General features: G+C 41.8%; 2 protein-coding genes across 6 annotated transcripts in view; one reads left to right on the top strand and one right to left on the bottom strand.

The window, feature by feature from the left end:
• Positions 1-272: 272 nt before the first annotated feature.
• On the top strand, positions 273-18,010 carry LOC311100117 (WD repeat-containing protein 5). 2 transcript variants are annotated; one of them, XM_084140872.1, is made up of 14 exons: positions 273-511; positions 1,218-1,305; positions 6,215-6,323; positions 6,762-6,835; positions 8,539-8,628; positions 10,902-10,991; positions 11,129-11,212; positions 11,368-11,423; positions 11,647-11,693; positions 14,967-15,042; positions 15,322-15,355; positions 16,628-16,702; positions 16,826-16,913; positions 17,073-18,010. In XM_084140872.1, exons 2-14 carry the CDS (start codon positions 1,234-1,236, stop codon positions 17,171-17,173), a joined length of 996 nt encoding a protein of 331 aa, XP_083996998.1. In that variant the 5' UTR covers positions 273-511; positions 1,218-1,233; the 3' UTR covers positions 17,174-18,010. The 2 variants fall into 2 exon arrangements, with proteins under 2 accessions (XP_083996998.1, XP_083996999.1); XM_084140873.1 differs by having other exon boundaries at positions 306-426.
• A 1,247-nt stretch (positions 18,011-19,257) lies between these two features.
• rxraa (retinoid X receptor, alpha a) overlaps positions 19,258-24,864 on the bottom strand; it is a 145,974-nt gene continuing 140,367 nt past the window's right edge. For all 4 annotated transcript variants that reach the window (XM_084141082.1, XM_084141083.1, XM_084141084.1 and 1 more), the window contains exon 11: positions 19,258-22,978. In XM_084141082.1, coding sequence (XP_083997208.1) covers positions 22,831-22,978 — 148 coding nt within the window. In that variant the 3' untranslated portion in view covers positions 19,258-22,830. The remainder of the gene's footprint in view (positions 22,979-24,864) is intronic.

The raw sequence follows: 24,864 nt of genomic DNA, 5'->3' as shown, positions 1-24,864 counted from the left end.
CATGCACTACCAACTGAGCTACAGGAGGGCTTACAGTTGTACCTATAGTTGCCGGGATGTCACGTGTCTTACTTATATCAGTACACTCAAAACAACTTAAGCGTTACGAAACTTCTATTCGATCAAATAAACCTCACGTAGTAAATAATCCATTAATTTGTTTGTTGACCAAGTTCGACACTCATTGACCTCCAAACAAAAACTTGGTGGGCGAAAAAACGTCACCTGCTGGAGGGAGACTGATTTTCCGCGTAGTTGGGCTCTTCTCTTCCTCTCTGATTGTGCGCTCTTGAAGAAGCACACATGCGCAATGGGCGTCTTCACTGCCACATTCCCCGCTTGAGACCTGGCTAAACTGAAACGAACTGGCCCTTGATTTTTTCCTTGCTCAGTTAGGGAGAACATAGATTCAACCGTATTCATATGGTAAATATATTCGTGTAATTGATCAGATTTGTGCCTAAATGAAAATAGTCGGCCGCGCAATTACAGTTTAACATCGGGCCTTACGGTGAGTCTCCCCGATTGTATTGTTTGAATGGAGTAGCTAGTGTTAGCTAGGTAACGTTAGCTAGCAGAGTTTATATTGCATGTGCATAACGTAAACTTACTAACTAGCCAAATTAACTAGCTAACTATCTTTCGAATGGTAGGATTCATACAATACCTGGAATAAAACCATTATCACCAACAACACGCACACGAGTGTTCGCGAACAACATTAGCTAGCTAGAAAGACGCCCTGTGTCCGTCCATAGTGGGGCTATCGAACGTTAGCTTCCACAACTGCGGTAAATGTGAGGCTAACTGGCTAACTCATGGTCATTTGTTTACTTGCAATGGCAGTTAGCTAGCTTGCTAACATAGAGCTAGCTATTAACACTATTTCACCAGGCTAGCTAGCTATTCAGCTAACTATTTAGCTAGTTACATTGTGCCAGCCATGACTGGGTAGGAAGCTAGCTAGCTTGATATGTGGTGGTAATTGACGTTACTAACATAATTGTACCTAGGTTTCAATATCATATCCAATATTGTAATCTTCATCTACAGGCTAACGTTAACCTAGCTGTCAGGGTAGCAACTTACATTGGTCTTGTGTTGTACCTATACAATTTCCTATCCTTGCATTTCACTTGAAATTATGAAATTGCAATCCACGTTTGCAGACTGGTTGTCCAGCGTGCTTTCACTAACTGATCCCCCTCCCCCCTCAGCTCTATCACTATCACCATGGCAACAGAGGAGAAGAAACCAGAAACTGAGGCCACTAAAACATCATCTGCATCTGCCAGCCAGAGCAAGGTATGGGTTCAAGCTAGCCCTAATACGACTGTTTTTAGGGGTCCAAGCAGCAAAGCTGGGTGAAACACTATTGTATTTGGGGTTGATTATTATTTTCCTTCTGCCAATTTGGTGAAAAAAAGTAAATAATAAAAATATGCCATTTAGCAGATGCTTTTATCCAAAGTGATTTACAGTCATGTGTGCATACATGTTTACGTATGGGTGGTCCCGGGGATCGAACCCACTACCCTGGCATTACAAGCGCCATGCTCTACCAATTGAGCTACAGAGGACCAAATTCCTGTGAGATGGTAAGGCCTAGGAGGTTGCAACCTTGCATGATGGTAAAGGTCTAAGGGCCACACCCTCTCATTCAATGCCATGCCTATTGACCCTTCGCTAAGCCCGCCCCCCATGGTTACTGTTGCAACCTCGGACAACATTTTCCCTGGAAGCCCAATTCCCCATTCAACCACTGGCGAGATCTCCTCACGATCTCAAACTGTGTTTCTAATACACAATGAAATTCAACATTCTCTCTGATTCAGACGACCCCCTGCTAATCAGGAAACACTTGGGTATGTTGTGGTGGACTGTCATTACAATTGCTTCACAGGAACCTGGTAAAATAATGTTTGTAGTGTAGCTAGCCACTGAATGGCACTGAAATCACTGTCAGCGTGCAGTCAACCACTTTTGGAGATAACTAACGTTATTGCTCTCAAATTGTATCCTGTCGTCGACCACAAATGGGAGTTGTATTCATAACATTGCTATATTAGCTAGCTAACATACATTACCGTTCAAAAGTTTTAGAACCCCTACTCATTCAAGGGTTTTGATTTTTACTATTTTCTACATTGTAGAATAATAGTGAAGACATCAAACTATGAAATAACACATGGAATCATGTAGTAACCAAAAAAGTGTTAAACAAATCAAAATATTTTTTATATTTGAGATTCTTCAAAATAGCCACCCTTTGCCTTGATGACAGCTTTGCAAACTCTTGGCATTCTCTCAACCAGCTTTTCCAACAGTCTTGAAGGAGTTCCCACATATGCTGAGCAGTTGTTGGCTGCTTTTCCTTCACTCTGTGGTCCGACTCATCCTAAACCATCTCAATTTGGTTGAGGTCGGGGGATTGTGGAGGCCAGGTCATCTGATGCAGCACTCCATCTCCTTTTTGGTAAAATAGCCCTTATACAGCCTGGAGGTGTGTTGGGTCATTGGCCTGTTGAAAAACAAATGATAGTCCCACTAAACCCAAACCAGATGGGATGGCGTATCACTGCAGAATGCTGTGGTAGCCATGCTGGTTAAGTGTGCCTTGAATTATAAATAAATCACAGACCGTGTCGCCAACAAAGCACCCCAAAACCATAACACCACCTCCTCCATGCTTTACGGTGGGAAATACACCTGCAGAGATGATCCATTCACCCACACGTGTCTCACAAAGCCACGGAAGTTGTAACCAAAAATCTCAAATTTGGACTCATCAGACCAAAGGACAGATTTCCACCAGTCTAATGTCCATTGCTAGTGTTTCTTGGCCCAAACAAGTATCTTCTTCTTATTGGTGTCCTTTAGTAGTGGTTTCTTTTCAGCAATTCAACCATGAAGGCCTGATTCACACAGTCCCCTCTGAACAGTTGATGTTGAGACGTGGCTGTTACTTGAACTCTGTGAAGCATTTATTTGGGCTGAAATTTCTGAGGCTGATAACTCTAATGAACTTATCCTCTGCATTCTTCTATGATGAAGAATAATAGTGAAGATGTCAAAACTATGAAATAACACATATGAAATCATGTAGTAACCAAAAAAGTGTTAAACAAATCAAAATATATTTTATATTTGAGATTCTTCAAATAGCCACCCTTTGCCTTGATGACAGCTTTGCACACTCTTGGCATTCTCTCAACCAGCTTCATGAGGTAGTCACCTGGAATGCATTTCGATTAACAGGTGCACCTTCTTAAAAGTTAATTTGTGGAATTTCTTTCCTTAATGCGTTTGAGCCAATCAGTTGTGTTGTGACAAGGTAGGGGTGGTATACAGAAGATTGCCCTATATGGTAAAAGACCAAGTCCATATTATGGCAAGAACAGCTCAAATAATCAAAGAGAAACGACAGTCCATCATTACTTTAAGACATGAAGGTCAGTCGATCTGGAACATTTCAAGAACTTTGAAAGTTTCTTCAATTGCAGTCGCAAAAAACATCAAGCGTTATGAACAAACTGTCTCTCATGAGGACCACCACAGGAAAGGAAGACCCAGAGTTACCTCTGCTGCAGAGGATAAGTTCATTAGTTACCAGCCTCAGAAATTGCAGGCCAAATAAATGCTTCAGAGTTCAAGAAACACACATCAACTGTTCAGAAGAGACTGCGTGAATCAGGCCTTCATGGTCAAATTGCTGCAAATAAACCACTACTAAAGGACACCAATAAGAAGAAGAGACTTGGTTGGGCCAAGAAACATGAGCAATGGACATTAGACTGGTGGAAATCTGTCCTTTAGTCTGAGTCCAAACTTGAGATTTATGGTTCCAACCGCTGTCTTTGTGAGACGCAGAGTAGGTGAACGGATGATTTCCGCGTGTGTGGTTCCCATCGTGAAGCATGGAGGAGGTGGTGTGGGGGTGCTTTGCTGGTGACACTGTCGGTGATATACACTGCTCAAAAAAATTAAGGGAACACTAAAATAACACATCCTAGATCTGAATGAATGAAATAATCTTATTAAATACTTTTTTCTTTACATAGTTGAATGTGCTGACAACAAAATCACACAAAAATTATCAATGGAAATCAAATGTATGGATTTCTGGATTTGGAGTCGCCCTCAAAATTAAAGTGGAAAACCACACTACAGGCTGATCCAACTTTGATGTAATGTCCTTAAAACAAGTCAAAATGAGGCTCAGTAGTGTGTGTTGCCTCCACGTGCCTGTATGACCTCCCTACAACGCCTGGGCATGCTCCTGATGAGGTGGCGGATGGTCTCCTGAGGGATCTCCTCCCAGACCTGGACTAAAGCATCCGCTAACTCCTGGACAGTCTGTGGTGCAACGTGGCGTTGGTGGATGGAGCGAGACATGATGTCCCAGATGTGCTCAATTGGATTTAGGTCTGGGGAACGGGCGGGCCAGTCCATAGCATCAATGCCTTCCTCTTGCAGGAACTGCTGACACACTCCAGCCACATGAGGTCTAGCATTGTCTTGCATTAGGAGGAACCCAGGGCCAACCGCACCAGCATATGGTCTGAGGATCTCATCTCAGTACCTAATGGCAGTCAGGCTACCTCTGGCGAGCACATGGAGGGCTGTGCGGCCCCCCAAAGAAATGCCACCCCACACCATGACTGACCCACCGCCAAACCGGTCATGCTGGAGGATGTTGCAGGCAGCAGAACGTTCTCCACGGCGTCTCCAGACTCTGTCACGTCTGTCACATGTGCTCAGTGTGAACCTGCTTTCATCTGTGAAGAGCACAGGGCGCCAGTGGCGAATTTGCCAATCTTGGTGTTCTCTGGCAAATGCCAAACGTCCTGCACGGTGTTGGGCTGTAAGCACAACCCCCACCTGTGGACGTCGGGCCCTCATACCACCCTCATGGAGTTTGTTTCTGACCGTTTGAGCAGACACATGCACATTTGTGGCCTGCTGGAGGTCATTTTGCAGGGCTCTGGCAGTGCTCCTCCTTGCACAAAGGCGGAGGTAGCGGTCCTGCTGCTGGGTTGTTGCCCTCCTACGGCCTCCTCCACGTCTCCTAATGTACTGGCCTGTCTCCTGGTAGCGCCTCCATGCTCTCGACACTACGCTGACAGACACAGCAAACCTTCTTGCCACAGCTCGCATTGATGTGCCATCCTGGATGAGCTGCACTACCTGAGCCACTTGTGTGGGTTGTAGACTCCGTCTCATGCTACCACTAGAGTGAAAGCACCGCCAGCATTCAAAAGTGACCAAAACATCAGCCAGGAAGCATAGGAACTGAGAAGTGGTCTGTGGTCACCACCTGCTAAACCACTCCTTTATTGGGGGTGTCTTGCTAATTACCTATAATTTCCACCTGTTGTCTATTCCATTTGCACAACAGCATATTACATTTATTGTCAATCAGTGTTGCTTCCTAAGTGGACAGTTTGATTTCACAGAAGTGTGATTGACTTGGAGTTACATTGTGTTGTTTAAGTGTTCCCTTAATTTTTTTGAGCAGTGTATTTAGAATTCAAGGCACACTTAACCAGCATGGCTACCACAGCATTCTGCAGCGATACGCCATCCCATCTGGTTTGGGCTTAGTGGGACAATCATTTGTTTTTCAACAGGACAATGACCCAACACACCTCCAGGCTGTGTAAGGGCTATTTGACCAAGAAGGAGAGTGATGGAGTGCTGCATCAGATGACCTGGCCTCCACAATCACCTGACCTCAACCCAATTTGAGATGGTTTGGGATGAGTTGGACCGCAGAGTGAAGGAAAAGCAGCCAACAAGTGTTCAGCATATGTGGGAACTTCTTCAAGACTGTTAGAAAAGCATTCCTCATGAGGCTGGTTGAGAGAATTCCAAGAGTGTGCAAAGCTGTCATCAAGGCAAAGAGTGGCTATTTGAATAATCTATTTTGATTTGTTTAACACTTTTTTGGTTACTACATGATTCCATATGTGTTATGTCATAGTTTTGATCTCTTCACTATTATTCTACAATTTTGAAAACAGTAAAAAATTAAAGAAAAACCCTTGAATGAGTAAGTGTGTCCAAACTTTTGACTGGTACTATACGTTGTCTCTGCTATTTTCATGATGTCAAATCCTTTTTTAATGAAAATTGCCTTAAATGCATCTACAGATATCAACTGAACTGCTTTCCTGTTCCAATGTGGTTTTGTTTGTTTTCTTCCCCTATTTAGTCGGCACCAGTCAAGCCCAACTACACCCTGAAATTCACATTAGCCGGCCACACAAAAGCAGTTTCGTCTGTCAAGTTCAGTCCCAGTGGAGAGTGGCTTGCCAGTTCATGTAAGTTTATGATGAGTGCTTTAGGTGGTCTTAGAACAGTAAGTCTACTGAATACTACTATTAGGCCTGATCACAGTGCATGCACAAGTTGTTACAATAAAATGTCATTTAAAGCTGCAATCCATAGCAGTGAAACTACCACGTCCGTTTGCGATATTACAACAACAAAGACGTTACTTCAAACATCATTGCACATTATTGCAAGCGCGATAGAACAGCAGAGTATGTACTACGATTCATTTTTTTAACCACAATGCTGGATTCACATTTACTCAAAACAATAACAAATGCACCTGGGGCAGCCAGTGGCGCTGTTTTGCCACTCGCAGATCTCTGCTTTAAGTGCAATGTCCTTTCAATGTAAATTATCTGTTGAAATCTTGCATGATAACACTACGTTTCAGTTGAAAAGGCTGCCTTGAAATATCTGTTTTACAGCTGCTGACAAACTGATCAAAATTTGGGGAGCTTACGATGGAAAGTTTGAGAAAACAATATCGGGACACAAACTTGTGAGTTCACGTTTCCATTATATTATTTGTAATGATTATGTACAGTGCCTTGAAAAAGTATTCATACCCGTTGACATTCCACATTTTGTTAGTCTGAATTCAAAATGGATAAATACAAATGTTATGTCTCACCAATGTACACACACTACCCCATAATGACAAAGTGAAAACATGTTTTTGAAATGTTTACAAATTAATTGAAAATTAAATACAGATGTCTAATTTACATAAATATTCACACCCCTGAGTCAAAACTTTGTAGAAGCACCTTTGGCAGTGATTACAGCTGTGAATCTCACTGGGTAAGTCTCTAAGAGCTTTCCACACCTGGTTTGTGCAACATTTGCCCATTATGCTTTTCAAAATTCTTCAAGCTCTGTCAAATTGGTTGTTGATCATTGCTAGACAACCATTTTCAGGTCTTGCCATAGATTTCCAAGTATATTTAAGTCAAAACTGTAACTTGGCCACTCAGGAACATACACTGTATTCTTGGTAAGCAACTCCAGTGTAGATTTGGCCTTGTGTTTTAGGTTATTGTCCTGCTGAAAGGTGAATTCATCTCCCAGTGTCTGATGGAAAATAAGACTGAACCAGGTTTTCCTTTTAGGGTTTTGCCTGTGCTTAGCTCCATTCCGTTAATTGTTTTTATCCTGAAAAACTCCCCAGTCCTTAATGATGATAAGCATACCCATAACATGATGCAGCCACCACTATGCTTGAAAATATGGAGAGTGGTACTCAGTAATGTTTTCTATTGGATTTGCCCCAAACATAACGCGTTGTATTCAGGACAAAAAGTTAATTGCTTTGCCACATTTTGCAGTATTACTTTAGTGCCTTGTTGCAAACAGGATGCATGTTTTGGAATATTTTTATTCTGTACAGGCTTCCTTCTTTTCACTCTGTCAATTAGGTTAGTATTGTGGAGTAACTACAATGTTGATCCATCCTGAGTTTTCTCCTAACACAGCCATTAAACTCTAACGTTTTTAAAGTCACCATTGGACTCATGGTGAAATCCCTGAGTGGTTTCCTTCCTCCCCGGCAACTGAGTTAGGAAGGACACCTGTATCTTTGTAGTGACTGGGTGTATTGATGCCCATCCCAAGAGTAATTAATAACTTCACCATGTTCAAAGGGATGTTCAACGTCTGCTTTTTTAAATGTTTACCCATCTACCAATAGGTGCCTTTCTTTGCAAGGCATTGGAAACCTCCATGGTCTTTGTGGTTGAATCTGTGTTTGAAATTCACTGCTCAACTGAGGGACCTTACAGATAATTGTATGTGTGTGGTACAGGGATGAGGTAGTCATTTAAAAATAATGTTAAACACTATTGCACACAGTGAGTCCATGCAACTTATTATGTGACTTGTTAAGCACATTTTTACCCCTGAACTTATTTAGGCTTGCCATAACAAAGGGGTTGAATACTTGTTGACGTGAGACATTACATTTTTTAATTTTTTTATAATTTGTAAAAATGTCTAAACATAATTTCACTTTGACATTATGGGGTATTGTGTGTAGGCCAGAGACACATAATCTCAATTTAATCAATTTTAAATTCATGCTGTAACACAACAATGTGGAAAAAGTCAAGAGGTGTGAATACTTTGAAGGCACTTTATTTGTTTCACTGCCATGATGAGTGCTTTTAGTGTGACTAACCAAGTTGACCTTTCACTTGTTATCTGCAGGGGATCTCGGATGTCGCCTGGTCCTCAGACTCCAACCTCCTTGTTTCAGCATCTGACGACAAGACTCTAAAGATCTGGGACGTCAGCTCGGTAAGAGAGGCAGGATGGGGAGTTTTTTTCTCAGAAATATAGTACTAGAAGTATTTCACTTTATTGTCCCACAATGGAAAATTGGTTTGCGACAGTTTAACACTAGAAGGGCAGAGAGCGTTATTTTGACGTCGTATGAATTTACATTTATAATATCTGTTTTTAAAGTCATGTTCCCCCCGGACTGGAGTTTACCAAAAAGTGACTTTAAAATAATCCTAGAGGTTCATGCCGGTCAGACATTTTAAATGTATATTACCTACTGGAAAGAGCATATTCTAAGGCAGGGGTCTCCAACCTTTTCTAGAATTACATTTACATTTTAGTCATTTAGCAGACGCTCTTATCCAGAGCGACTTACAGTTAGTGAGTGCATACATTTTCATACTGGCCCCCCGTGGGAAACGAACCCACAACCCTGACGTTGCAAGCGCCATGCTCTACCAACTGAGCATGAGAGGTCCTTTTACGCTTTGAAACATGTCGCAAGCTGCTCATAATTGTTTCCTGGCTTTCAAATAGGCACGTTTTATTTTTTTCAGTTTTCATGCTCAATTACAATTATTTATAGAGAAACAATACAATTGGATGTTCTGTCCATGTCAATGCTTAAATCACATCAGAAGTCAATTTTTGAGGGTTGGGGAAAAAACTAACAAAATAAAAAGTGAAATACCCCTTTAATTCCTCATTTTGTGAGAGGATTGTGCTGGTCTAGTGATGTTTTTGCTGCTGCATATGTCATGACAGAATTTCCAAAACAAAAGCCCTCCGGATTGATAAAAATGATAATTCTGCCAGATAAGCCTACTTTTCTGTTAACATTTAATAGAGAAGGTTTTTGGGAAAGTCTTTGTCTACCCAGAAGACAGTTATCATTATCACTAACTGGCTACACAAAGTAAGTGAGACAAACGCAACATTGATGGAAATTAATTGGCAGATATGAAATGTATTTATTAGAATGTTAGATTGTTGATGTAAAATGACTGGTCATTGGCTTAGAACGGGATGGCTCGGGGGCCTGGCTTAAAAAATAAATAAAAATAAAAGACATGACAACATTGATTCAACAGCAAATACATATTACCAAATAAGTCTGTATAGAAATTGCACTGGAAGGACTGGGATAAAGTGCTTAGCATTCAGTGCAGATACTATGTTTTTGAAGATGTATTTTTCTTTTTTCAATGTCAGGTTTTGTTCATAAGAGTAATGAAGGAATTTGATTAGACGGAACTGGGGTCCACCGGGCTACGGCCCGCCACGTGACCGGCTAAAACCGGTGAGGACGGAGCACACTGCTCAAATCGAACATTAATCTGTGCCACCGGGTCATTGTCAACAAGGCAGCATGATGCATCGTTCAGAAACATGTATTTTCCATAAAGTGTATACTTGTATTCAAATGAAACCCTCAATGACTGCAGGGATAAAGGACTTCCTGCTTCTATGACTCTTGCCAGGGGATTTGAGGTAGTGTCTGCCTGAAGGGAGCAGCTCTCATCCCTAAAAAATTTACTGGCTTTAATCAGAGATATTTAGCACCACAGGGTAGCATTCGTTCTCTGCAGCTAGTTAATACGTGTTGTGGAAATTCTACACAGGGACACTTGAAGTCAATCTTAAATGAATTGTTCTTTTATCAGCACGCTGGAGAGGTTTCAACCAACTCAATGCACCAAGTACACATGTCGATCAGGAGCTCTAACGGGACAGTTCGTTAGATCTCTTACATACTGGTTACAGACACGTTACATAGGCATAGTTCATAGGGTTGGTTCCGGCATGTGTCTGGCACCGTCTCTTATCTTAACTTATCGAACATATTCTGGGCGTTCTGTCAGATGGTCCCCCCCCCCCTTACCAAGCACAGGCAGGAACCAAGGAATATTTATGACACTAAGACAATATGAACATTTTCAAGGCTGTGTTTTCACTCACATGATCAAAATTTCCATCGCATACAGATTCATTTTTCGGCCAAGACATGCCGTCAACAGAGTCAGATGAACTCATGGATACCATTTTTATCTCTATGCGTCCAGTACGAAGGAAGTTAGATATATTTTCGTGAGCCAATGCTCACTAGAGTTAGCGGAATGACTGGAAATGTAACGGAACAGCTAGCATGTCATTGCGCTAACTGTTTCCTCTGCAAATACATCATAATCGCTGATTCGGGGCCCTCCATGCCGTGGATGCTTGATCGACCATAATGAGCTCTTACCGTGAACATGTTTAATTTAAACCCAATCCTTTCCTTATTGCAGGGGAAATGCTTGAAGACGTTAAAAGGCCACAGCAACTATGTCTTCTGCTGCAACTTCAACCCCCAGTCCAATCTCATCGTGTCTGGATCGGTGAGTCCTACCTACTAATACACTAATGCAGAATTCCTATTGTATATGTTTACATAGAGAAGGTTATTGCTAACCCTGATTTCCATCAAGGAGGGATGAATATTTGTTGTGTGCTAACATGAATTGTTTTCTTCTAGTTTGACGAGAGTGTGCGGATATGGGATGTAAAAACTGGCAAATGCTTGAAGACCCTGCCGGCCCACTCCGACCCCGTCTCTGCTGTAAGTACTGCACCCATCTGTGCATGTGGACACCTTATATGAAGCTAATAACAATCTACTTCAGATCATTGATTTTCTGCTTATGAGCAAATAGTAGTTCATTATCACACCCTCTGGTAAGTGTGAATAGATCTCTAATCTATATTGCCATGCAGGTCCATTTCAACAGAGATGGCTCACTGATTGTGTCCAGCAGCTACGATGGCCTCTGGTGAGGGAAATTAACACTTTCTCCCCTGTTTTGTTGAATGTACTTGGCAAAGATATTCCCTTAGAGGCATTTTGTGAGTCTAGTTTTAATGATGGTCAATGTAACATAAATATGAGGAGTATTGAAGTATTATTTGGATGTATTAAATCATTATATAATTTGTGATATTGTTTGAGAAATGTATGACACTGTATCAACCTTAATATCTCTTGTCTGTCCTTAGCCGGATCTGGGACACCGCATCAGGACAGTGTCTGAAAACACTAATTGGTAAGCTTCTCCAGCCAGATTTGTGGCATCTGTGTCATATATTTGTATTTATTATGGATCCCCACTACTCTTCCTGGGGTCCAGCAAAATTAAGGCAGTTATACATTTAAAAAACATTACAATACATTCATAACAGATTTCACAACTAATTAAGTGTGTGCCCTCAGGCCTCTACTCTATTACCACACACATATATAAACTCAGCAAAAAAAGAAAGGTCCCTTTTTCAGGACCCTGTCTTTCAAAGATAATTAGTAAAAATCCCAATAACATCACAGATCTTCATTGTAAAGGGTTTAAACACTGTTTCCCATGCTTGTTCAATGAACCATAAACAATTAATGAACGTGCACCTGTGGAACGGTCGTTAAGACACTAACAGCTTACAGACGGTAGGCAATTAAGGTCACAGTTATGAAAACTTAGGACACTAAAGAGGCCTTTCTACTGACTCTGAAAAACACCAAAAGAAAGATGCCCAGGGTCCCTGCTCATCTGCGTGAACATGCCTTAGGCATGCTGCAAGGAGGCACTGCAGATGTGGCCAGGGCAATAAATTGCCATGTCTGTACTGTGAGACGCCTAAGACAGCGCTACAGGGAGACAGGATGGACAGCTGATCGTCATCGCAGTGGCAGACCATGTGTAACAACACCTGCACAGGATCGGTACATCCGAACATCACACCTGCGGGACAGGTACAGGATGGCAACAACAACTGCCCGAGTTACACCAGGAATGCACAATCCCTCCATAAGTGCTCAGACTGTCCGCAATAGGCGGTAAGGCAGGTCCTCACCAGACATCACCGGCATCAGACAGGACTGGCAAAAAGTGCTCTTCACTGACGAGTCGCGGTTTTGTCTCATCAGGGGTGTTGGTCGGATTCGCGTTTATCGTCGAAGGAATGAGCGTTACACTGAGGCCTGTACTCTGGAGCAGGATCGATTTGGAGGTAGAGTGTCTGTCATGGTCTGGGTGGTGTGTCACAGCATCATCGGACTGAGCTTGTCATTGCAGGCAATCTCAACGCTGTGCGTTACAGGGAAGACATCCTCCCTCATGTGGTACCCTTCCTGCAGGCTCATCCTGACATGACCCTCCAGCATGACAATGCCACCAGCCATACTGCTCGTTCTGTGCGTGATTTCCTGCAAGACAGGAATGTCAGTGTTCTGCCATGGCCAGCGAAGAGCCCGGATCTCAATCCCATTGAGCACGTCTGGGACCTGTTGGATCGGAGGGTGAGGGCTAGGGCCATTCCCCCCCCCCAGAAATGTCCGGGAACTTGCAGGTGCCTTGGTGGAAGAGTGGGGTAACATCTCACAGCAAGAACTGGCAAATCTGGTGCAGTCCATGAGGAGGAGATGCACTGCAGTACTTAATGCAGCTAGTGGCCACACCAGATACTGACTGTTACTTTTGATTTTGACCCCCCCTTTGTTCAGGGACACATTATTCAATTTCTGTTAGTCACATGTCTGTGGAATTTGTTCAGTTTATGTCTGTTGTTGAATCTTGTTATGTTCATACAAATATTTACACATGTTAAGTGAGAGAATGCCAAGAGTGTGCAAAGCTGTCATCAAGACAAAGAGTGGCTATTTGAAGAATCTCAAATATAAAATATATTTTGATTTGTTTAACACTTTTTTGGTTACTCCATGATTACATATGTGTTATTTAATAGTTGTGATGGCTTCACTATTATTCTACAATGTAAAAAAATTAAGAAAAATCCTTGATTGAGTAGGTGTCCAAAATTCTGACTGGTAGTGTATATATAACACAAAATCCATGTGTACATGTGTGTGTATAGTACGTATGTTATTGTGTGACTGTATGCATGTGTCTATGTTTGTGTTTATTCACAGTCCCCGCTGTTCCATAAGATGTTTTTTCAAAATATATTTTTACTGCTGGCATGAGTTACTTGATGTGGAATAGAGTTCCATGTAGTCATGGCTCTATGTAGTACTGTGCGCCTCCCATAGTCTGTTCTTGACTTGGGAACTGTGTAGAGGCCTCTGGTGGCATGTCTTGTGGGGTATGCATGGGTGTCCGAGCTGTGTGCCAGTAGTTCAAACAGACAGCTCATGCATTCAACATGTCAATACCTCTCACAAATACAAGTAGTGATGAAGTCAATCTCTCCTCCACTTTGAGCCAGGAGATATTGACATGCATATTATTGTTAGCTCTCTGTGTACATCCAAGGGCCAGCCGTGCTGCCCTGTTCTGAGCCAATTGCAATTTTCCTAAGTCCCTCTTTGTGGCACCTGACCACACGACTGAACAGTAGTCCAGGTGCGACAAAACTAGGGCCTGCAGGGACCTGCTTTGTTGATGGTGCTGTTAAGAATGCAGAGCTGCGCTTTATGATATACAGACTTCTCCCCATCCTAGCTACTGTTGTATCAATATGTTTTGACCATGACAGTTTATGATCCTGGGTTACTCCAAGCAATTTAGTCTCCTCAACTTGCTCAATTTCCACATTATTCATTACAAGATTTAGTTGAGGTTTAGGGTTTAGTGAATGATTTGTCCCAAATACAATGCTTTTAGTTTTGAAATATTTACGACTAACTTATTCCTTGCCACCCATTCTGAAACTAACTGCAGCTCTTTGTTAAGTGTTGCAGTCATTTCAGTCGCTGTGGTAGCTGACGTGTATAGTGTTGTCATCTGCATACATAGACACAGTGTCATGTCGTTAGTAAAGATTGAAAAAAGTAAGGGGCCTAGACAGCTGCCCTGGGGAATTCCTGATTCTACCTGGGTTTTGTTTGAGAGGCTTCCATTAAAGAACACCCTCTGTGTTCTGTTAGACAGGTAACTCTTTATCCACAATATAGCAGGGGGTGTAAAGCCATAACACATACGTACTGAAGTGTAACAAAACCGCTCCCGCAATCTTTTCTATCATACATTTCTCTCAGCCAATCATCAGTCATTTGTGTAAGTTCTGTGCTTGTTGAATGTCCTTCCCTATAAGTGTGCTGAAAGTATGTTGTCAATTTGTTTACTGTAAAATAGCATTTTATCTGGTCAAACAATTTTTTCAAGAAGTTTTAAGGTTTGGTAACAGGCTGATTGGTCGGCTATTTTAGCCAGTTAAGGTGGCTTTACTATTCTTAGGTAGGGGAATAACTTTATCTTCCCTCCAGGCCTGAGGGCACACACTTTCTAGTAGGCTTAAAAAATATATAGGCAATATCACATTTTATAGTATTTTCTGTCAGTAAATTCTTCATTTTCTGGCTTTTGCAGATGATGACAACCCCCCGGTGTCATTTGTGAAGTTCTCACCAAACGGCAAATACATTCTGGCAGCCACATTGGACAAGTGAGTGTAAGATTATCAGTAGAGCACTGTCACTTTCCCTCAAATGTAGTAGGCTATGACATGTACCATAGGGTCTTTGTCATGCAGTACTGCACCAGTAGAGGGGCCTATTAGACTGTCCAGTACCATTGGACCAAAGAGTTTCATTTGAATGGGAAGGAATGCAGAAGCAAATCTACAAAGAAAAGCTTCTTCATCACTCGTGAATGCAAATGAATTATTCGCTATTGTTTCTTTTGGGATGCTGTCTTCTAACAGTGAGTTGTTTTTGTTTTTCAGCACCCTGAAGCTTTGGGACTACAGCAAAGGAAAGGTAAGATACTTTTGGTAATGTAGTGTGTATGTGGACACCTGCTTGTCAAACATCTCATTCCAAAATCATGGGCATTAATATGGAGTTGGTCCCCCCTTTGCTGCTATAACAGCCTCCACTCCTCTGGGAGGCTTTCGACTAGATGTTGGAACATTGCTACGGGGACTTTCTTCCATTTAGCCACAAGCATTAGTGAGGTTGGGCGATTAGGCCTGGCTTGCAGTCGGCGTTCCAATTAATCTCAAAGGTGTTCAATGGAGTTGAGGTCAGGGCTCTGTGCAGGCCAGTCAAGTTCTTCCACACCGATCTCGACAAACCGTTTCTGTATGGACCTCGCTTTGTGCACGGGAATTATCATGCTGAAACAGGAAAGGGCCTTCCCCAAACTGTTGCCAAAAGTTGGAAGCACAGAATCTTTTTGAATTTCATTGTAAGCTGTAGCATTAAGATATCCCTTCACTGGAACGAAGGAAACATGAAAAACAGCCCAAGGCCATTATTCCTCCTCCACCACCAAACTTTACAGTTGGCACTATGCATTGGGGTCGGTAGTGTTCTCCTGTTATCCGCCAAACCCCAGATTCGTCCGTTGGACTGTCAGATGGTGAAGCGTGATTCATCACTCCAGAGAACTGTTTCCACTGCTCTGGAGTCCAATGGCGGCGAGCTTTACACCACTTCAACCGATGCTTGGCATTGTGCATGGCCATGGAAATCCCATTTCATGAAGCTCACGACGAACAGTTATTGTGCGGAAGTTACTTCCAGAGGCAGTTTGGAACTCTGTAGTGAGTGTTGCAACCGAGGACAGACACATTTTACGCGCTTCAGCACTCGGCGGGCTCGTTCTGTGAGCATGTTTGGCCTACCAGTTCGAGGCTGAGCCGCTGTTGCTCCTAGACGTTTCCACTTCACAATAACAGCATTTACAGTTGACTGGGGCAGCTCTAGCAGGACAGAAATTTGACGAACTGACTTGTTAGAAAGGTGGCATCCTATGACGGTGCCACGTTGAAAGTCACTGAGCTCTTGAGTAAGGCTATGGAGATTGCATGGCTATGTGCTCGATTTTATACACTTGTCAGCAACGGGTGTGGCTGAAATGGCCAAATCCACTATTTTGAAGGGGTGTCCTCATACTTTTGTTTATATAGTGTATGTCATATGTCTATCACTCATGTTGCAATTTGATCCAAACATAGGAATGCTCTTGATTGAAATGTTTCAATTCTCTACATGTTCTCTTCAATAAGTGTTCTCCTCTCATTCCAGTGCTTGAAAACATACACTGGCCACAAAAATGAGAAGTACTGCATATTTGCTAATTTCTCTGTCACAGGTGGAAAGGTAAACCCATCCCCCCTCTCTTGCATGCATGTCTAGAAATAGATTTTCAAGATGATGACTTTTATGCTTTTACCAATAGCTTCTTCTGAAGTATCATTATTTCTCATGATCTGTAACTCACAGTGGATTGTCTCTGGCTCGGAGGACAACATGGTGTACATCTGGAACCTGCAGACCAAGGAGATTGTACAGAAACTACAGGGCCATACAGGTAGGGGAGAGTCATGACAAGAGGTTGATGAAACTGATTACTATTACTTTGAGGTGAAATACATGGTGGCAATCTCACTGTTTGAACACACTGTTGCTCACAACAACTCTTTGTTTAATTCTCTGCTTTTCTCTTCTCCCTCCCACCCTCTCTGTCTAGATGTGGTGATTTCTACTGCCTGCCACCCCACAGAGAACATCATTGCGTCTGCGGCGCTAGAAAACGACAAAACTATCAAACTGTGGAGGAGCGACTGTTAAGCCTCTGGATCCTGGGCGTGCTTATTTTATTTTCATTTGTTTGTACTTTTCATTTGAAGAAAAGAGGACTTTCTGCTGAAAGATCTGGGCCCGGGAATGCCTTGAGGACTGAGCCTCAACTGGAAGAACAAAATGAACGCAAGTCCAGAACATCACCACAACCACATACCTTCCCTTCATCCAGAACCAGATCAAACCCCAACCGAACCACCACAACCCTCTACTTGGTCTTGCTTGTGCCCTTACATGCTCTACCATCTCTGCCTTACTCTTACTGTGAGCTGGATGTTTGTGTTTCATCAATTGAAATATGAAAATCAACTTTTGTCATTCATGAGGAAAGTAGTCATATGGTATCTTATGAGTTAATCTCTGTATGTGTAGGTGTTTTAGTACTGATACACGTTTTGTTTTGATAATATATTTCCCCAATTAAGCCAGATTGCATTGGCCTCAAGTAAGTACTCCTATCCCCCATGTAAGGTGTTTTTTCTTCAGACTAACGGACTGCTTCACTGGTGTTTGACATCTCACTTTTACCAACTGGAAGTCTCATTAGAATGCAGTAGAGAAGTTGCCTGGACCCAGATCTGTTTGTGCTGTCTTGCCAAACATGGAGTTGACATGATAGCACAGACAGATCTGTGACCAGGCTAATAGATAAGTGATAATTATGTCATATTTCCAATATTGGTAATTAAACGGTCTGTACGAAGAGGTGTTGAAACAAAAAGCTTCATACATGGTAGCACTTGAGGTTCATTTGATGTTTTATGTTGTATTTATTATAAAGGAATCTGTTCAAAGCTCAGAATGCATTGAATGGAGTTTAACTAATTTTTGACAAACATCTGGGTAAGTTTTCTGTCCCCATCAGGTGGATTTCCATAGCCATGTTGAGTTTTCCTCCAGAGGCATATAGTCTATTTCAAGAAGGAGTTTATAGTGTTGACAGCATTTTTCTCAACCATTTCTCTACAAGTCACTCAACTAACAGTTTATTTAGTTTGGTATCGACACTATGCTCTGAAACAGCAAGCACTGCCTTGTTTTGAACTCATTTCTACATTTTACAAGATGGATTCTGATTCTGTACAATAGTGTTGGGGTTCAACTGATGCCTTTTAGAATTCACATTGGATGTAAATGGGACCGTGATAGGTCAGTGAGATGGTGGGTTACGAACTATATCAACAAGAGCCTACATTGAAGGTGCACTTGCCTGTATTGGGGCGGCAGGTAGCTTAGTGGTTAAGAGCGTTGTGGCAGTAACCAAAAGGTCGCTGGTTCTAATCCCCGAGCCGACTAGGTGAAAAATCTGTCGATGTGCCCTTGAGCAAGGCACTTAACCCTAATTGCTCCTGTAAGTCGCTCTGGATAAGAGCGTCTGCTAAATGACGTAAATGTATTGCCAGTGCATTTACTGGTCTCAAGTCAATCCTGCTATAGTCAAGAAGTTAATTCAAAGTAATGTTTGTGAAGAAAGAAATTAACCATAAAGAGGCTGTTTTTCATTTGAATGATTATTTTAGAATCTTTAATTTAGAGATGCTTCCAGTCCATTGTCCTTCAGTTGGTACTAACTGTGTGTCTGGCTGTCATTACGTTTAACACAACCTGGTGGGGATTTCATAGCACAGTGACCAAATACATGTTTTTTTATGTGCTCTCTGCTGTACATACTGTATTACTACATCAACATATGTATTGTTATTTGTTAGACAAGTAATATTTTAGCTGTCTTTCTGTATTGTTCTCTTTATCTTTGTCTTAATAGCTAGTAGTTCAGTACACAACATGGACATTTTTCCTGCTCTTCCTGTCTTCTGGATTCTCTTATCACTGCAGTGGTATCAAGGGCTGCATGAAATTCTGTATCTGCATTTAGTCAATCTGGATTTTGTGAATATGTATTTGCATTTGACAGCTATAACTTGTGACTTAATAAATAGCATTTTATAAAGATGTACAAAATGTGGTTGTCAGTGGCAATTTCTAAACAAAGTCCCTTTAACTTTGAGTGAGGACAGTAAATGTCATTTCCTATTAGGAGAGAGTACAACACAACAGCACAAAGACAAAAGGAGCATCAACAAGATTTAATTTGAGATTTCAATTTTTTTCTTTCCATGAAAGAACATCAGATAACCCACAAAGAACAGATGATGTTTTCCATCTCCCTAAAAATCGACGAAAATATAATAGAGGACAATCCCATCTTGTAGCGATAGGCCAAAAAAGCCACAAAGTATAGATGACAGTTATCAGGGTGTCATTGCCAACCACTCCTCACCCTGACCATTCACGGTCTGATTTTTTTCTGCCCCAGTTCAAATCAACATTAACTGAAACAATGTATACAACAGCCCACATGAGGAAAATGGAGGGGGGACAGAGTACATATGCAAGGGATAAAATTATGTTTGTACAAAAATATATTTTTTTGTTTGTTTTTTTCATTACATTTTACTGTTTATGCAACAAAGAAAGCAGTGATTGTGTCATGAGCTCAGCATATCCTGATAACATTGTTGAACATACAAATAGCCTAGCAATCGATTTTGGAGGGCTTCATGTCTTTTGAGTGTATTAACCATGTTTTCAGGTCCCATATATAACTGCTGTTAGCTGGTGAGGGACCTTCTCTTAGGGCTTTGAGCTGCTGGTATTCTGCTGGTTGATTTACTTTGAGACTCAAGGTTGAATGCAAAAAAGTTTTTTTACACCAAAAAACTACTGCGTATAACACTATGGAATCTGTCCTGGCTCAGAATAGTTTCAAATGAAATACTTGTCTCCCTCTTGCTAAAATTGACTGGACACACATACGGAACAGATTTATATATATTTATAAATATATACACATATACATATAGACAAAATAGAGCTTTATGGTGTATGAAGCATTTTTCTTAGCTATTTATTCTATCTAAGTAATCATGTCAGTCCAGAGGACCCTTTTCTGTCCATTTCCTGCAGGAGTGAGTGAGCTTGCACATCTGCGTATGGCTTTTACGTACAGTATATACCTGTGGTCTTAAATCACATTAACCCGATCAAGCTCAGAAAGGAGACATCATACACAAGAGAGCGGATTAGGTGTACATTTAAAAAGTTGGATAACCGTTTGCAAATAAATGAATAATCAAAATGTGGTTATTTTTCTGAACTTTTAGTTGGGGTGGCAGTCTGATTTGACCTCATGTTCCAGAGAATGCAATTTCCAGAGAACTACCTTTCCTAGTGCTTAAGATGGAATCATTTGAACAATGAGCCAATTCATTTTCAGTAGTTTTTCCCTGACTGACAATTACCATTTAGTCCAGATAAAAATACTGTTTAGACAGAATTGGCCTGAACACGGCAGTCATTTCTGTTTCCTGAATAGTTTAAAATAAGACCTAATGAAAATTAATTCACCTCACTAAAATACATTAACTAGATTTGGACTAAGGATGTGTCAATCAATCCTGCTGTGGTTATTGCTACTTATTCAATTGATATTTTGTCTGACCAAAGAGGAAAATGAATATTGATAATGTCATGAAAAAGTGCCTTTTCTGATTAAATACTTGTACAAAATTCAAGTAATGTAGCAGTTGTGCATCTCTTCCACTAGGGGGAAGTCACAGCTCTCCCATGGCCACCAGGTTCCCTATTCTCGCTGGTTTACCCCTCTGTCTCAAAGCAAATGTTTTAGTCTCTCTCTAGCTCTCTCTAGTCTGCTATCATGTGGGCTGCTAAACTTGGTCCTGGAGCTCTGCTAGAGTTGATGGAAATCCAAAGCAGTCTGCTGTTCTACAAGACAGGGTTTAACCACCCCTTTATAATAAGAACGAAACTGCACTATCTATGGACAATCTTTGGAAAAATGCTTGATGCATAGTTATGCAGCAGCTGCAGCATATAAATAAAAAAATGCGCAATATGGGCATATAGCAGATTTATACATAATGTTACATATTTAACATTTCAGTTTGACTTAAACTTAAATGAAACTGGGTTGTCCAGAGAAGTGCAGGGTGTGGATTCCGGTGAGGGGAGGCTGGGCAGTGGAGCAGTCAAGGGTCTCTGTCTCTTCACCAGGCCCACATCCTCCAGTCAGAGTGGATGGTCTGGGCCAGAGCTCGCAATGGAGTAGCATGGGCTTCACAATACAGAGGTAAAGTGTCAAGAAATAAGAGAACATCTCACCATAAACATGACTGCATTGAAGCACTTCTCCCATGAACTGTTTGACATGGGGCTGTCTGGGGAGAGGGGGTGGGTGGGGGAACTGAGAGTTTGAGGGATGAAAACAGAGGTAATTGCAAATTGTTTTGCAAAATAAAAATATCCTGTACAGGTCAAAGGCCATTCTAAAGCTAGGTTACACCATGAGGAACAGCATGCTTGGTTGCTGTGTGGAGGTTGATTATGGTGTGCTGTAATTCACAGAAGTGGGGAAGGAGCAGAAACAAATGGTCTCAGAGGTGGAGGGACACATGACATGACAAAGACGTGGCATCACTTTAAAAAGTTCAAATCAGCTGACTGTATTTCCCTACAAACCATTCGTCCTTTTCTTCTTCATTTTGTTGTCACCTTAACACAGACAGGAAAAATGCTTGTAGTAGAGCGATGACGATGTTAATCTGTTTGCTTTCCTTTTCTTCCTGTGTCAACCTTCCAGAGGACACAGTAATGCACATGTAGTATAGGGCTTATGTGAGGGTGAATCCAGATACACACTACCCCTAATGTCAGTACAGTACAACAGAATGAGTAGTTCCAGAGAAAAGCTTTTTCAGGCCACATGAAGGTCATCCAGCTCTGGTCCTAAGGGGCCACACTGCAGGCTTTCACTCCAATCAGTCACTAAAGCTATCTGAGCCTCTGAATACTAGACCGATGTAGCGACGTAGCGTCTCTCCTCCACATGTTCACACAGTGCTAATAGAATAAGGAGACATGGAGAAGCGGCTGAGTTTGGGTTAAGGGACCTGAGTGGAGCACTGTTCATCTGCATGGTCCCACCTCTGAGTCCTTCTCTCCCAATACACATACAGTACACCTCGAAACAGACCTGACCGGATTAAACTGGACAACACCTGAACGGATTGGACCGGACATGACCGGGCTTCGTTACTCCCCTCTGCAAACGTACCAATCTCCCTTAAGTTAGTCCTGAAAGTGAGACGCCTCCGAACAGAGCCAGGGACTGCCCATGCAGCCCCCCCTCTCTTCAACAAGTCCAAAACACGATTGTCCCAATTACTACGCTGCTGATGAAACCGCCACAGTTGAAAATACACTTGCAAACAGACCTACCTTTAACACCTGATCTTCTTGGTTGTTGTTTCACGTTACAAAACAATGGCTTAAAACACTTCCTTTCTCCTTGGCCCATTTCATCACCAGTCCCATCGTTGTCTTTTAATTCATCTCATGAAATATATATATATATATATATATATATATATATTTGTACAATGTATAAAACAGACCCATGGACATTGAACTTGTTTTTTGAAACACATCAAAGAGGGGGGACTTCTCTAGATCCAATGATGTCACATAATCACTTGAGGGGGAGTGGTTTGCAGGACCACCCTCCGTGTCCAGAGGGGTTAGAGGCGGAGGGGGCAAGGGGAACATGGGCGACGCCACGCCTGCAGTTATGTAATTTGGTGGGGCGCCTCTAGCATCTCCATGAGGAAGGTGTCGATGGGCGTGTCCCCGATGAGCTTGAAAAAGAACAGGTGCTCCAGACACTTCAGACCAATGGAGCGCAGGGCTGGTAACCGCAGCAACAGCTTGGCAAACCTTACCCAATCAAAGACACAAAATAACTGTGATTAATGTGACAGAAAATAAGAGGTGGATGTAGACAAGATGTTTTCTCATATGCCGATGTACAGTGATTCATGGATGGGTTGCCCATGACATAATTAGAACATCTGCCACATACTGTCGCCTACACATACAATACATAAAGCAGACAGTGCACTTGCTGCCGGACACACTGACAGAGGAGTAGAGAGAGAGAGAAAGAAAGAAAGAAAGAAAGAAAGAAAGAAAGAAAGAAAGAAAGAAAGAAAGAAAGAAAGAAAGAAAGAAAGAAAGAAAGAAAGAAAGAAAGAAAGAAAGAAAGAAAGAAATAGGCATAGGTGGTTTGAAGTTTGTCGAAGCGAATTTTCACCATAAAAATGCACGTTTAAAATAAAGCATTCCATGCATCATCGAGTTTGCAGACTTATGTAAGATAGCCTACTAACGTTATTCCTAATGTGATGAGTAGATTGGATAGTCATAATTTAAGCTATTTAATAATATAAGTTAATCACTGTTCGCAAAAAAGGCTGTTCAATGCCTGGCTGATCGCGTAGTGGCGTAGAGTAGCCTAGGCTACAGTGGCTTGCCAAAGTATTCACCCCCTTAGCATTTTTCCTATTTTGTTGCCTTACAACCTGGAATTAAAATGGATTTTTGGGGGGGTTTGTATCATTTGATTTACACAACATGCCTACCACTTTGAAGATGCAAAATATTTTTTGGGGTGAAAAAAACAAGAAATATGATTTTTTTTTAAACAGAAAACTTGAGCGTGCATAACTATTGCTTAGGGTCATTGTCTTGCTGGAAGGTGAACCTCCATCCCAGTCTCAAATCTCTGGAAGACTGAAACAGGTTTCCCTCAAGAATGTCCCTGTATTTAGCGCCATCCATCATTCCTTCAATTCTGACCAGTTTCCCAGTCCCTGCTGATGAAAAACATCCCCACAGCATGATGCTGCCACCACCATGCTTCACTGTGGGGATGGTGTTCTCGGGGTGATGAGAGGTGTTGGGCTTGCGCCAGACATAGCGTTTTCCTTGATGGCCAAAAAGCTCAAGTTTAGTCTAATCTGACCAGAGTACCTTCTTTCATATGTTTGGGGAGTCTCCCACATGCCGTTTGGCAAACACCCATTTTTCTTTATTTTTCTTTAAGCAATGGCTTTTTTCTGGCCACTCTTCCGTAAAGCCCAGCTCAGTGGAGTGTACGGCTTAAAGTGGTCCTATGGAAAAATAAGCCAATCTCTGCTGTGGAGCTTTGCAGCTCCTTCAAGGTTATCTTTGGTCTCTTTGTTGCCTCTCTGATTAATGCCCTCCTTTCCTGGTCCGTGAGTTTTGGTGGGCAGCCCTCTCTTGGCAGGTTTGTTGTGGTGCAATATTCTTTCAATTTTTTAAAATAATGGATTTAATGGTGCTCCATGGGATGTTCAAAGTTTCTGATATTTTTTTATAACCCAACCCTGATCTGTACTTCTCCACAACTTTGTCCCTGACCTGTTTGGAGAGCTCCTTGGTCTTCATGGTGTTGCTTGCTTGGTGGTGCCCCTTGCTTAGTGGTGTTGCAGACTCTGGGGCCTTTCAGAACAGGTGTATAGATATTGAGATCATGTGACAGATCATGTGACACTTAGATTGCACACAGGTGGACTTTATTTAACTAATTATGTGACTTCTGAAGGTAATTGGTTGCACCAGATCTTATTTAGGGGCTTCATAGCAAAGGGGGTGAATACATATGCACACACCACTTTTCCATTATTTATTTTTTTTGAATTTTTTGAAACAAGCTATTCTTCTCATTTCACTTCACCTATTTGGCCTATTTTGTGTATGTCCATTACATGAAATCCAAATAAAAACCCGTTTAAATTACA

The sequence above is a fragment of the Coregonus lavaretus genome (genome assembly GCF_964263955.1).
Source record: "Coregonus lavaretus genome assembly, chromosome: 24".
Classification (NCBI taxonomy): Eukaryota; Metazoa; Chordata; class Actinopteri; order Salmoniformes; family Salmonidae; genus Coregonus; species Coregonus lavaretus.
The sequence above is the reverse complement of the archived record's forward strand: the minus strand, read 5'-3'. Positions and strand labels throughout refer to the sequence as shown.